This window comes from Urtica dioica, chromosome 2 (genome assembly GCF_054948205.1).
Source record: "Urtica dioica subsp. dioica isolate 48M chromosome 2, U.dioica_male_clone48M_v1_H2, whole genome shotgun sequence".
NCBI classification, from domain to species: Eukaryota; Viridiplantae; Streptophyta; class Magnoliopsida; order Rosales; family Urticaceae; genus Urtica; species Urtica dioica.
This window is the reverse complement of record NC_142757.1, coordinates 23,712,067-23,727,477: the sequence shown is the minus strand read 5'-3', so window position 1 is coordinate 23,727,477 and position 15,411 is coordinate 23,712,067. Positions and strand designations below refer to the sequence as shown.

Genomic DNA, 15,411 nt, shown 5'->3' with positions numbered 1-15,411 from the left:
GCTCGAGGGAGATGACACAGCGCTAGGGGCTCCTTCCGCCCGCTGAACATCTTCACGGCCAACAGGGAAAGGCGGAAACCACCCAGTGGACGCCATCAGCTCGGGGGAGCGAAATCGCTCCCCAGCTTTCCAAGCCTCCGACATTCCTCGGATCTCCTTCACGAATTCGAGGTCGTTGACCCCCGCATCAGCAAAGAAGTCAGTCAGAGGACCGAACCGGTTATGCTTCGACTGAGACCCACACCCACGCTCTCCTGTTATGCTTCTCCGAGTCCGTGATCAGCTTGGTGTTCCGGCGATCGCGGGCCATGAAGAAGCTGGGTTGTCCAGGCGCTGGGAAGACCGCGACAAGATTACGGAAGTCGCCCACGGTCATCGCCCGCTCATTCTGGCAATGCCACTCCGTGTGACACATCACCACCATGCGATAAAACGTCGGGCTCATCTGACAGGCATGCACCCCCAATCGTGCAAGGAGCTGCAGGACAATGGGCTGGAACGGCAATCGCAACCCGCAATGAAGACTCGCTACTGAAACTACAGCAAACCCACGACGTGGATAGAAGGGCGTTCATCCGGCAAGGGACAGAGAAGCGCCACGGACGTCGGAATGGCGTATGCCTCCTTGAGACCAACGAATGTTCGGTAGATGAGCGAGCTCGAAGCGTCCATCCCCGAACAATCGAAGCCCTCGAGAGCAGCAAAGCCTTCCATGGGATACCACTCTGTCCTAGCGAGAGACCTCACCGATACTACCGATTCCGCGTCTGAGACCTCGGGCCTGGCACCTCGCGGTCAGGGGGGAGAGCCTCTATCCTCCAAAACGGCCGTGGAAGTCGCCGTTGGCCCTCCCCGGATGCTCCACTGTAGGACCCTCGGCTCCCAGACACGTCTCTGAATCACCTCCTGGATCATCTGACTCTGGCCCGAAGTCATCCACGCAGTCAATCTCGTCGAGAACAGACTCTAACAGGGTCGACGTGACCACGCTAGCAACTTCTTCCGGGGCACCTTGAACGTCGAAGTTAGACTCTGGGACATTAGACTAGGGCACGTCGCGCGCCCCCTTGCCAACTAAGTTGATCACGAGGCGAGGCACAGCGCCCCCAGACGCGTGCTGACCAGCATCCTCGTCCGTGCCACACCCAGTTGGTATGTGTTCATCCACTCGCTCCCGAGGCTGAGATACGGGCGTGGTCGCGCCTAACTCGCCCTCTTCGGGCCACTGCTCCACTCCACTTGGATCCTCCTCCACGTGCAAGGGAACCTCCCCTAATCCCAAGAAGAGGTCGTTCTCTGCGTGCTCAGAGTCCTAAAGCAAGAGAGAGAAATCTATCTCTGCATCCTCATTTGAGAAGGGGATGGGAATATCCATCATGCAAAAGTGTAGAGAGAGAGAGAGAGAGAAAGTGGAAAAAATAGGACAGTGGTGCCTCAATTTATAGACTCCTGGGGTAGGAGTCCAAATCCGTCAAAAGTCGACTTTTCCCGTGCAAACGCATCACCCCCGAGCGCGGGGCGCGCGCCGCCTGGGGTGTGCGCCACGCGACATAAAAAAAATGTGTGTATCCTCGCGACGGTGAGGACTTTGAAAATAAAGTTTCCTCAAACACGTGGCTGAAATGGCTGAAAGTTCATCGCCAGGAGCCTCCCGAGTGACGAACTTGGGGGGATAATGTTGTCGGTCGTTTTTGGAAAACCCGGAACGCCGAGAAGACACGCCGTTCAAAGGGCCAATGGTCAGGCCGGAGGTCCTGAAGAGCGGCAAGCCTTCCGTCACGAGTCGACTAGTAAGTCCTCGTGCCGAAACTTTCAGCTCCTCGAGCCGAGCCTTGCTCCTCGAGTTGAGTCACCCTCCTCGAGTCGAGTCGTCCTCCTCGAGTCGAAATAACTCGTCGAGTAGAATTACGTGTCCACGAGTCGATTGACGAGTCCTCGTGTCGACTTGAATTCCTCGAGTAGAGACTTTTATGTTTCACGCAACTTGCATGAAATCCTGAGCCTCGAAGGCCCAATGGGCCAAATAAACGAAGACCACTAAGGCCCACAAAAGGCTGACAAGTCAGGGGCGCGCCCCTCGAGGAAAGTGCACTAGCGCGGCAAGCCGTGCGCCGCGCCAAGCATGCCGCACGCACGGTCTTGGAAGCGAGGCGTACGCGCGCCGTGTCAGGCAGGCCATGCGCCGCGCGCGCGCTTCGCTCGTCTTCTCGGTAGAGCGCGCTCTCCAGTCCCACATGGACGAGTTACAAGCCTCCTAGGACCCTCCAACTACTATGAATACCCCATCTCTTTGAGGAGAAACCCATCCCATTCATTCCCATTCATCCTCTTGAATACTCGTTCTTCTCTCTGCTTCTCTAGATGCCATCTTTGGCCTGAAGCGCTTTCTACAGGTTCTCTCATTCTCAAAGGTTCCGAAGCACTCTCGGGGACTCCCGAACGTCGCTCCCAATGATCGAACGACGAGTCTAGGGCCCAAGCGTGCTCCTAGGGTTTTCCACTGAAAATCCCCTACGCGTCTAGCACACTAGACCCATCCACAGTTTTCGACAACAAATCGCCTACGCGTCCCACGGAGTTCTGAGACTTTGCCGAGGACTCCTCCGCGCTCCGTTTCCTTCGCCAAGAACACCCTCTAAGCTCTGCGCCTCATACTGCGTTACATACGCCTTGAACTACGTTCTGACCTAATCCCACCCAGGGTACGTAGGCAGCCTACACAAAAAGGCACGGTCACTCCTCCTATTCATCCATTCTCTCCTTCTGAGAAGCCCTCCGACTAGAGAAAACCAACCTCGAGACTTTCGAGTTCACACCTTCGGCTCGAGTGCTGCCACTTAGTCTGACCTTGGGTCGAACCGCCCGAGGCTTTTAATGGTTGTTCATTTTCGTGCGACAACAACCGTAGAGGTAACCGTATTTTTTTTTGTTAATTTGATTTACTCTAAAGGTTAGTATTATTTACTATGTCATATTTGTTGAATTAACTTTGGGTGATAACTTTATTACTGTGATAATGACATACTTAACAGGAAATTAATGGCGATACCAACAAAGGGACATGTGTGAATACAATAGCGGAGGTTGAGAAAAAAAGCACCAATACTACGGAGATTGGATCGAAGAGGAAGAACGATGATGAACAGGTAAATAACAAATTAAGATCAGATTGGCAAACCTTGAAATATTTATGCAAACAATTTGTTTTTGCAGCAAGAAAATGCAATGGAACCCGAGACAGGAACAGCCAAGAAGAGCAAGTAAACGAACTAAAGGGAAAACAATAGCTACAAGCTGTGAACAACAAGAACAGAATGCTGCAGGAATACTGGAGAAGAAGAGGGAGCCCAAACCAAGCAGCAAAACTACAACGCCATATACAACAGCTTTCGGATCCGCGGCAGAGAAACCGAAGAAAAAAGATAAAGACGAGGAGCATATAGTGGATGATGATGCAGATTATCCGTCATTTAACCTCCATTTGTCCCAAGTATTTCAGTAAGTTGGAAAATGATCGAGTATACCGATCATTATACAAAACATTAAAAATTCTTTACTTGCTTATCAAGATATCGAATCATATTCACATGGACAATTAATCCTATTAACCATTGAGCTCATTTGTTAAAAAAACCATTGTACATGGTTAATTGTACCAAGTTTCCTGTAAGTAAATCATATTAACCCTGACAGTTAATTGTATTAACCATTTCCAAAAATTAACAAACCATTGTACAACTGAATGAATCCATAAAGCCCTACAAGATAATATGGAAAAAATCAAATGATTACGAAGTGCCATATCAACAAGTTCAAAAATCAAACTTAATTGGACATCAATGTAGAAAATTTTTGTGCTAAAATTTAGTCCATTAGACACGTTCACTTGTTGTGGCCATTTCGGCCGCATTTTTCGCAGTGTGGCTTTTTCAAATCCTCCGAAGCTGATTTGTACCTTTTCTTCTTCGGTCTCCCAGCCTTTGCCCTAATATTCGGAGCTTCAATTGAGTCTTTAAGCTCTTGGGGGACATTCCATCGCAACTTGTCTTCGATTGGGTACAATCTTCCGGCATAAGTCGCTACAAAATATTCTCTGGTGTAATATGACGATACAAAAGACAGAGGATTCAATTTTTTCTTCCACATAACAGCTATAGCATGAGAACAAGGGAACTCGTCCAACTGCCAATAGTAACACGTGCATGTTCTATTAGCTAAATTTACAGTTTCGTTTACTCTGTTATCAACCACTTCGAGATCATGCATGTTTATGGGTATGACCTGCAAGTCATAAATACAATAAATTAACTAACAAAGGAAAATAATTAATATCAACTTGTATAGAAAATGACAGAAATTCTGTTAGTCAATATTATTTACGTAGTAGTAAATAATATTTACTATAAATATTTATGACTGATCTTACAAAAGCAAAGGTACTGCAAAGGTACGCTAGTAGTAAACTCACCGACATACAGCGAGCATTGTCCTCATTTGTCAACAAAATCTCAAAAGCTCTAGGAGTAAGAGATGTCATCATAGAATTCCCAAAATCAGTGCGCTCATAAAACCAATTTTGCAGTATATTTCTAAGCTCAATAATCAATTCCGATACAGGGGCCAACCCCTTGCTTCTTTCAATCTAGAATTCATCGATTCTGAGATATTGGTTGTCATCAGATCGTAGCGCCTTCCAAGGAAGAGCGAACGAGACCATCTCTTCGGATCCGCATCCTCTAAATATTTCTTGATGCGAGGATCTATTTTGTTCAAGAGACTCAAATATTTCTCATACTCGGACACCGTATACGCCTTTGCACATCTTATGAAAAAGGGTTCAATTGCACCGTGATGAAAATTAACCTTTAAGTTGCTCGATAGGTGCTGCATACACGCTGCGATTTTTGCTTCAAGAAATACACTAGAAACAGCCCTCGCGTTCGATTTATGCCTATCCGAAATTACAACCATCGACTCACGCACGCTTATGGCCTCTTTTAACTTGAGAAAGAACCACTCCCACGACAAGTCATTTTCTGAATCGACTATGGCATATCCTATCGAGAAGATATGGTTATTCCCATCCATTACCGAAGCAATAAGCAAACTCCCGCCATACTTCGTTTTTAGATGGGTTCCGTCAACCGAGATTACGGGTCGACAATATTTCCAACCCGAGATTGATGCTCCAAATGCTATGAAAAAATACATGAATTTCTCCAATCGAATTGACATGATAATTTGTAAATGTACCTATAAATCAACAGTAAATCTATTAGTTAATCTGATTAACTATTGTGTCAATAACTGTTATAACCACAAGATACATATTGATATAAATGAAGAATGGTACCTGGATTCTTGGACTTCATCATATCTCCAATGTAAGGAAGCAAAGAATAAGCACTACTACAAAACTAGGATTCTACAACGCTTAAAAACAGTTGTAGAATGTTTCTACAACGCTTATTAAGCGTTGTAGAATCCTGCGTTGTAGAAGCTTCTACAACGCTTAAAAATCCGTTGTAGAATCCAACAGCTTTCTACAACGCTTAATGATCCGTTGTAGAAACTAAGCTTCTACAACGGATATTTAAGCGTTGTAGAAGCTTCTACAACGGTTTGAATCCATTGTGTAATTTTTAAATGTTTTCAAACATCTCGCCGCGGCGAAGTATATTTCTCGCCGCGGCGAGAAATTCTACGACGGATCTTCAATCCGTTGTAGAATCATGTCGCCGCGGCGGAAATAATACGTCGCCGCGGCGACTTCTGTGCCGCGGCGAAGTACGTTCCACGCCGCGGCGACATGATTCTACAACGGATTGAAGATCCATTGTAGAATGTTTTCGCCGCGGCTATAATTATACTTCGCCGCGGCGAGATTCACGCCGCGGCGACTTAGGTTCTGCGCCGCGGCGAGAGTATTCTACAACGGATTTTTATCCGTTGTAGAAGTTTTCTGAATATTTTTTTAACAACCCGACGCGGCGACGTTTTAGTTTCGCCGCGGCGAAACTAAAACATCGCTGCGGCGAGTTTTTGATGCATGAATAATGTGCTCTCGGTATCTTTTTTGCCGCGGCGACTCTTATTTTTCGCCGCGGCGAACGTTATACGCCGCTGCGAAATTTCTAAGTCGCCGCGGCGAAGACTTTATTTTGAACCTGAAATCATTTTTTACACGTACTAAACCCGGTTTAAAAAATATGGCACCTGAAAATAACCTTCAATCCAAAAAATAATATATACATCTTCAAAACATTCAAAAGAAATATTTACATCTAAAACCAATCCAAAATTGAATATAAAAACTAACTAATCATCACAATTAATAAATGTTTGTACATAAGTTACCCAATCTTCCCTAACTCTCTCTAAATCCTCTTTTGTATAGTTTTTCTTACTTTCTAATTTTCCTACACCTCCTACGACTATATCGCGCATATACGAAATAACAAAATACCCGCATTCCGTGTTTCCGGTTTGTCTTGGAGCGTTCCAAGCCTTGATGTACATTGACTGTCCGTTATTATTGGCGTTTTGGTGCTCGAGCTTGAAATCCACAAAAACCCTATAACACGAAAATCATAAGAGAAAAAACCTCTACAATGATTTATAATAAAAATAGTTTAAAAAATCAAAATATTACCTTTTTATCAATCGAGTTAAATCGATTGGAATTTTATTTCTTAACGGGTCGAAGAACATAGCACTATCTCTCCAAGGGTCGAGGACAACGAGCATCCAATGCGCACCTTTATTGTACGGCATCAAAGCTAGTTCACCAAATTTGCATTTTCATACTATGTTTCCAACGTCCTTGACTCGTTTTGACAAATAAGCGTCCTCGTTGTTGTTTTCGATGTACGAACTTAAGCCCGGATTTATAAAATAATAGTCTCGACTCTTCTTCGCCTTTTCTAGCCTCGAGCGTAGATAGCTATGACAAACAAGTATTTGATTGATCAAAACACTAAATATTGAATATTTATATTAAAAACGCATATAAAGAAAACACTTACTCCATATAGACCGTTATGCTCCCCGCGCCAATTTCCAAGTATTGTAAAAAGTCGGAAACATCTTCAAATGACACCGGAATCGGGATAGCCGCGAGACTTGGACTAACATTGACCATAATCACATCCCCTTCCGGTAACATTACTTTATTGGCATGTTGAGCGAGCAATCGAAACTTTGGATTAATCACCTTGTACGGAATCTTCTTAGTATCATCGATGCTAGGTTCACTCTCTAAACCGAGCTTTGAGAGTTGTTTGACAACCGGACCGCGACTCTCTATTCCCGTGTCCACTTCGATCAATCTCTTCGGCCACGAGACAAATCCTCCTATTGCATCTTCAATGGTTTGAGCTTCTTCGGTGGGAATTGGCAATTTTGCTTTTTTAATCAAAACCCCCAAAACGGTCACACGTACATTTCCTTCCTCCAAAGGTAAAGAGTGAACGACGCTCCCATTTACGTATGCTCGCCCATTTGCAACATGAATCGTGCCTCCTTTCACAACATCATCTATGAAAAGAAGACACTCGAGGCTTTCATCCGAAGTCGGTGTCACCGGGGTGGTTGGATTCAATGAGCAACTAGCACGAACACTATTGGGTTTTTCCACAACAATAGGATCGATCTTCGGACGATCATCAACAATGATAGGATCGATCTTTGGACGATCATCAACATCGTCGTGTTCTAAGCGAATCAAGAATATTATCAATAACTTAATACCAAAACATTTATCTTTATTAATAAATAGATAAAAAAAAAATTAAACATACCTAACGAGACCGCTTCATTGACACTAGGCGACTCGACATTAGCATCTCCGACATTTGTCATCTCTTTATCATCAACAACCTTCGCGTTGAGATTCTCTTCCACACGCTCGACACTAGGCGACTCGACATTAGCATCTCCGACATTAATGCTACCATTTCCACCGAAGGCCTTCATCACCAAAGACTTTAACTCGCTCATTTCCCGACGCATCTTCATTACTTCTTTGTTGGGCGTTGGAGGAACAAAGTACTTAAAACGCGACGTGTGTTTGGATTGACCGCAAACTCGCGACGTTCCCAAAGCTTCTTGCATAACACTCTTTCCCGATTCCGGCAATCATGTCCCTTGCGATGCTTGTTGTGATAACGTTTTCTACACATAAAATTATTTGAAAATAAAATTACAAGGTTAATTGTTATAACAAAGGTAAAGAACTTACGATTTTTACTCCCATCAATTTGTCTTTCTCATCCTTGTAGTTATCTAGTATTTCATTCGCGAGTCAATCCAGAGTTCCTCTTTCGTAGGCCATTCTCCCGTTTCGTCATGCTAGTAAGAAGTAATTTTATAATAAATTAAAAAATAATTGCAACATTTGGAATAACTAAAAGAAAAAAAAAGAATCTAACCTTTTCTTGATCAAGCTTTCGATATCCATTTCGGCCCGTTCGAGATTTGTACACACTTTTTCCGATATTTGATTTCCCATGTTTCGATGTTTGTTTGAACATTTCGGTTCGTCTATACTCAACAAATGCTATCCAATCTTCTTCGGTGATACTTGTATAGAATTTCAAAATACAAACCGGTCTCTTTAAGGCGATTGGTTCGTTGATTATGTCTTTGAGTAGATCGTTGTATATCTCATGACGAAATAACCTTGCCGCTTCTCCGACTCTCATAAGGCAATCGTGTTTTTGTTCGATAGGAATCGTAAATCCTTCTTGCATTTCGTTCCAAATCCGTTCTTTAATTTGGGCGTTGTCTTTACATCTCCAATCACGCATCGAAAGTGGAACGTGTTCTCTTGCTAACACGCCAAAGTAACTCGACAACTCATCACCCTCTTTACCCATTGGTTGCCCTTTATCATCAAATTGTACCCGGATTTTTTTACCAAGTGTTTTAGCCTTATTAACCCGACCCATAAGAGTGTTTCTTCGTTTTCCTTGTTCATCGGAGTTAAGCGCTAGTTGTCTTCTAATTTTTCTTTTACCACTACTGCTAGAAGTAGTAGTAGTGGACGACATGGAATCTAATATACAAAATTCAAAACATAATCTCAATTTCTAACTCAAATCCAATCCGATTTCAACTCAAATACAACTTCAAATCAATATCAAACTCAAATAAAACGAATTCAAATCCAATATACTAAAATCCAATACAAATTCTTCCTAACTTCAAATAAATACCAAATTCTAACTAAATAATAACATAAATCAAATTAAATTAAAAAAAAAGTTGGGAAATAACATACCCGGTCGAGGCGAGGACATGGCGAGCGAGAGGCGAGGTGGAGGCGGGGCAAGGGCGAGGTGGAGGCGGGGCAAGGGCGAGGTGGAGGCGAGGCGGTGTCAAGGTGAGGTGGAGGCTGGGCGGGGTCAAGGCGGAGGCTATGAGGAGTGAGAGTGAGGACCGGAGAGAGATGGGCGGGGAAAAGAGAGGGTGAGGGCCAGAGAGAGAGGGGCGGCGAGAAGAGAGGGTGAGGGCCGGAGAGAGAGGGATGGCGAGAAGAGAGAGAGGGGGGCGGAGAGAGAAGGACGGCGAGAAGAGAGAGAGAGGGGCGGGGAGAGAAGAAGAAGAATGGAGAAGTAGAAGATAATGAAATATGAATGACAAATATGGGAAAAAAAACGCTTAAGTCTGAAAAATAGGCGGGAAGTTTAAAAAAAGCGAAAATTTTTGGTTTTAAAAGGATTCTACAACGCTTATTATAAGCGTTGTAGAAGTCTCGCCGCGGCGAAGTACAATTCCCGCCGCGGCGACTTGTTTCTACAACGCTTTGAATAAGCGTTGTAGAAGTCTCGCCGCGGCGACGTGTAAAGTCCGCCGCGGCGAGACAAACCCAGAAAAGTTACGCCGCGGCGAGTTGAGCCTCCTAACCCTAAATGTTCTCGCCGCGGCTAAGTGTACTTCCCGCCGCGGCGAGTTGTTTCTACAACGCTTATACTAAGCGTTGTAGAAGTCTCGCCGCGGCGACGTGTACAGTCCGCCGCGGCGAGACAAACCCAGAAAATTACGCCGCGGCGAGAACAGAATTGCGCCGAAAGTTTTGCGCCGCGGCGAATAAACCTCGCCACGGCAAAGTTTGTACATCGCCGCGGTGGGAATTTATTGGTTGGATGGCGCCGCGGCGACGTGTAATGTCCGCCGCGGCGAGTTGTTTCTACAACGGTTATGTAAACCGTTGTAGAAAGTTGTCGCCGCGGCGAAGTCATATTTTCGTCGCGGCGAGAAACACGAGGCATATATATTCTCATTTCTCTTTTTTTCACTTAGAACTCTCATAACCTCTCGAAAAATATTTCCAGCACCATTTCGACTCATTCTACTGCGTTCTCATTTACAAGTCTCATCTACACATCCAAATCTAGTAAGTTCTTCTTTAATTTGCTCCAAATGTTGTTCTCTTGATAGTTTACTAATTAGAATGAGTTATTTTTTTTTAATATAATTAGGGTTTTCTATGAAGATGAGAAAGTGGATGTGGGAGAATAGATTAAACGAGATATATCGTAAAGGTGTAGATGAGTTTTGTGATTTTGCTAGAGAGAACATGGTAGATGTGAAATCTATGCGTTGTCCTTGTATTCAATGTGGAAATCATAGACATTTTTCGATTGATGTCGTTCGGACCCATTTATTTGTATATGGAATAATGACCTCGTATCAAAGATGGTACTACCATGGTGAGGTTTTTCGTTCTACGGTAAACGAGGATAACAATGATGTTGAAGATGATATTGATGATATGTGCGGAATGATGAACGATTTGGAGGATGATTTTGTTGAGTGACCGGAATTGTTTGAGTCCATGATGAATGATGCGGAGACACCATTATATGAAGGGTGTACAAGCTTTTCGAAGTTGTCGTTTCTAGTTACATTATTTCATTTAAAGGCGTCGGGCGGTTGGACAAACATTAGTTTTACTCTATTGTTGGAAACACTAAAAGAAGCATTTCCGGAAGATAATAAAGCTCCTTTAAGTATGTATGAAGCGAAGAAGACTTTGGGCACATTAGGCATGAAGTACGAGAAATTTCATGCGTGCCCAAATGATTGTGTTTTATATAGACATGAGTATGAAGATCTGAATGAATGTCCGACGTGCAAAGAGTCAAGGTGGAAGAAGGGTAAAATTCCATGTAATGGGGTTAAAGGAGTTCCAGTCAAGGTACGTACATTTTCATTATTTGATTAAGAAATACATGTAGCTCATATTCATTATTAATTATTGATTTTCTTTAAATATATTTCAGTCATTATGGTACATTCCTCCAATGCCGCGCTTCCGTCGAATGTTTAATAGTGTCAAACACGCGAAGAACATGGTTTGGCACTCCGAAAAGCGTATCGATGATGGTATGTTGAGACATCCTGCTGATGCTTCACAATGGAAATCCTTCGATTTAGAGTATACGGATTTCAGTGTTAATACTCGAAATTTGCGCCTTGGTCTAGCGTCTGATGGTATGAACCCGTTCAGCATGATGAGCAGTAAATATAGTGTTTGGCCGGTTATACTCGTGAACTACAATCTCCCTCCAAAGCTATGTATGAAGAGAAAGTTCTTGATGTTAACGCTTCTGATTTCAGGACCGAATCAACCAGGAAATGATATCAATGTTTATTTGGCACCGTTGGTCGATGATTTGAAGATGTTATGGGAGAAAGGGATAGAAGTCAAAGACGCTTACCGTGGAGATTCGTTCAACTTAAGGGCAATGTTAATGTGGACTATTAATGACTTTCCTGCCTATGGAAACTTGTCAGGATACTCTGTGAAATGCTCGATTGGTTGTCCGATTTGCATGAAAGACACATCTTCCATCAGATTGAAGCATGGTAAGAAGACCGTTTTTCTTGGTCATAGAAGATTTTTACCAAGAGATCACTCATATAGAAGGTTGAAACAGGCATTTGATGGAAATACAGAAGAACGACCGCCTCCTAGAATTTTGTCTGGTGAAGATGTCTACGAGATGGTTAAAAACGTCAATGAAGTGCTTGGGAAAAGAAAGCGGAGTGCTAGTACTAAAGAATCCTTCAAAGAGAATCCTTGGAAGAAGAAATCGATTTTCTACGACCTTCCTTATTGGAAGTCACACTACGTTCGGCATTGTCTGGATGTTATGCACATCGAGAAAAATGTGTGTGAATCGTTTATCGGTACGCTTCTTGATGATCCAAATAAATCGAAAGACGGATTAAAATCTCGAATGGATCTCAAAGAGATGAATATAAGAAGCATTTTGCATCCCCAAGAGGGGGGTGGAAAAAAATAAAATTGCCACCGGCAAAGTACACTCTAGATCGAAAGGAGAAGAAGAAGTTGTGTACCTGGTTTGCTTCTATTAAAGTCCCCGATGGTCATTCATCAAACTATAAGAGGTTCGTGTCTTTGAAAGATTTGAGACTTATTGGAATGAAGACTCACGATTGTCATGTACTGCTACAACAAATGTTGCCTCTTGCTTTGCGAGGAATCGTGCCAAAAGATGTGAGATTCGCAATATCAAAGATATGTGTATTCTTTAACTCAATTTGCTCGAAGGTCATCGATCCTACTCGCCTAGATTTAATGCAGTCAGAATTGGTGAAAACTCATTGCTTGCTCGAAAAGTTCTTTCCACCTTCGTTTTTCGACATCATGGTTCATTTAACCGTCCACTTGGTACGTGAAGTGAAATTATGCGGGCCCGTATTTTTACGGTGGATGTATCCAATCGAACGTTACATGAAAGTGTTGAAAAGCTACGTGAAGAACTACAATAGGCCCGAAGGAAGCATAGTTGAAAATTACATAGCAGAAGAGTCGGTTGAGTTTTGTTCTGAGTATTTAGGTAAAGCATGTGAAATTGGGGTACCCAAAAACACCAATTTTGATTCAAAAGCTCTATCTACAGGTATGTTTTTGACACTTTATTTGTTACTTTAAATTATGATGCGTTCTTGTTTTAAGTATGTTTTTTATTTATAGGTACCTATCGAGTGTCAACCGAAAGGAATGGCAGCAAGCCGGTCTCCATGTGCTACACAACGTTTCTGAGGTCACGCCATTTGTGGATATTCATTTGAATGAGTTGAGAGTGAATAATCCAAAGAAAGGCAGAAATGAAAAATGGTTACAAAAAGAGCACAACCGTTTGTTTCAGAACTGGCTTGGAAAACGATTATTTAAAGAGGCATGACATTCTTCTACATTGAGTAAACTATCTGGCGGGCCTTCCTCGATGGTTACAAGGTACACTGCTTGGTCTGTTAATGGTTTTACATTTTACACAAGAGAGAGAGACAACAAGCATCCCGTTCAAAATAGTGGTGTTACATTGTTTGCCGAAGCATTACATGTTTCGTCGGCCAAAGATAAGAATCCAAAACATGCTTTTATGAACTATTATGGATACATTGAAGACATTTGGGAACTTGATTATTGCGGGTTGCGAGTCGCTTTATATAAGAGCAAAGGGGCAGATAATAATCATGTTAAAGTTGATAATGACGGAGTTACAGTTGTCGACTTTAGACGGATTGGCTACGAGAATGATTCATTTATTTTGGCTTCGCAAGCAATTCAAGTGTTTTATGTTTCGGATCTAGCCAATCCAGAGTTATCGTTAGTAGTTCATATGAAAGCGAGAAATGGTAATGATGAAGAAGACGAAGACATGTCTAGCATTCCACCGTTCACATCGGGATTACCTCCTATTGATCAAGAGATGGATGATTTTGATGATGACGATGTTTCTCATCTACTTCGTAAGGATATAGATCCTATTTTTGTTTGATTTAGAACAGTTAACAATGTATTTTCATTTTGGATTTTATGTTATTCTCTTATGGACAACATTTCTATAGTGTTTAAATTTACAATATCATTTCTAGACTCTTGTCGCGGCTATGTGTGTTGTCCGCCGCGGCGACAAGTTTCTACAACGCTTAATAAGCGTTGTAGGACATCTCGCCGCGGCGATTATGTAATTTCGCCGCGGCGAGAGAAACTTGCCATGGCGAGAAAATTATGTCGCTGCGGCGAGGATATGTTCTCAAATATGAAGGCTCTCGGTAAGTTTCTCGCCGCGGCTATGTTGTATTTGCGCCGCGGCGACATGTTGTCGCCGCAGCGAGAAAACTATGCCGCCGCGGCGAGATTATGTTTTCAAAAATGCATGCTCTCGGTAAGTTTCTCGCCGCGGCGATCTTTACTTTTCGCCGCGGCGAAGAATTTCTACAACGCCATGAAAAGCGTTGTAGAATCTCTCGCCGGGGCGACTATGTAATGTCGCCGCGGCGAGATAAACTTGCCACGGCAAGAAAATCATGTCGCCGCGACAAGGTTATGTTTTCAAATATGCATGCTCTCGGTATGTTTCTCGCCGCGGCGATGTGTACGTTTCGCCGCGGCGAAGACTTTCTACAACGCTTTGAAAAGCATTGTAGAATGCCTCGCCGCGGCGAGGTAGAAAATACGCCGCGGCGAACGTTATACGCCGCGGCGAAATTGTTGGAATTGATCTAGGGTTTAAGAAAAAGATTAAACGCTTCGGGAAGCGGCGGAATTTTAAAAAATTTCTTTACAAGTAAAAACAGTTTTTACTAACCTAGACAAAGAGCAAGTACATGTAACTAAAAACTAATATGAGCTAGAAGTTTACTAACCTTTCTTGAAGCTTGAACTTTGAAGAAACTTTTGGAAAGTTTGCAACGCTCGTCTCCCCTCGCAGCACGTCTCTCTTTCTTTCCTCGGCACCTCGAGCAACCACGAAAGTTTCTATCACTAAATCACTCGAAATAAAGGAATTAGTGAGTGGGCACTTTTAAACACTACGACTTAAGAACGAGTCTTGAAGTTGCAGAGCTAAACACTAGGTCGAGTGAGGACCTAGGTGCCAAAACAAGAAAAATCGAAAATAAACTAGAGAGAGAGAGGAGTTTCGGCCAAAGTTCTAGAGAGAGAGTCTCTCAAATCTCTTAAACTTGGATGAATGAAATGTGAGGAAATGAGGCTCCTATTTATAGGAGAGGTCTCACCTTCAATAAGGTAGTTTCCTCTTCTATAGAATATCACATATTCATGAGCCAATTTCCTCTTTTTCCCTTTGAGACACTCGGCCAACACAAGGCTTCTAGAAGCCTTGATTTGTTTCCTATTTTGTTCGAGGCTTGCCTTTTCTCTCAACATGGCCGATTCCCTTATGCATGCATATGCAAATTTGTTTCCTCTTTTTCTTTTGGCAAGTATCTTGATACATTTATGCACAAAATAATCTCTCCTATTTCTCTATAGGGTAGGCGCCCAAGTCTCTCTAGAAGGAGCTTCTAGAAGCTTCTTCATTTGTTCATGACAACATGAGAAAGGCCCATTAAGAATTTTCAATAAAATTC

The 15,411-nt window shown here is 43.1% G+C and overlaps 1 protein-coding gene across 1 annotated transcript; it reads right to left on the bottom strand.

Annotated features, from left to right (window-relative positions):
* Positions 1 to 3,882: 3,882 nt before the first annotated feature.
* On the bottom strand, positions 3,883 to 5,088 carry LOC149404198 (uncharacterized). Its single transcript, XM_089607442.1, has 4 exons — positions 4,616 to 5,088; positions 4,427 to 4,517; positions 4,225 to 4,281; positions 3,883 to 4,182 (listed from the first exon to the last, which is right to left on the bottom strand). Exons 1-4 carry the CDS (start codon positions 5,086 to 5,088, stop codon positions 3,883 to 3,885), a joined length of 921 nt encoding a protein of 306 aa, XP_089463568.1.
* Between the last annotated feature and the right edge of the window lie 10,323 nt (positions 5,089 to 15,411).

Coding starts and splice junctions, on each gene's coding strand:
- LOC149404198 (XM_089607442.1), bottom strand. CDS start 5,088: ATGGATGGGAATAACCATATCTTCTCGATAGGATATGCCATAGTCGAT. Junction 4,518..4,615: donor GAAGCAAGGGGTTGGCCCCT/GTATCGGAATTG, acceptor TCTTACTCCTAG/AGCTTTTGAGATTTTGTTGA. Junction 4,183..4,224: donor ATAACAGAGTAAACGAAACT/GTAAATTTAGCT, acceptor TACTATTGGCAG/TTGGACGAGTTCCCTTGTTC.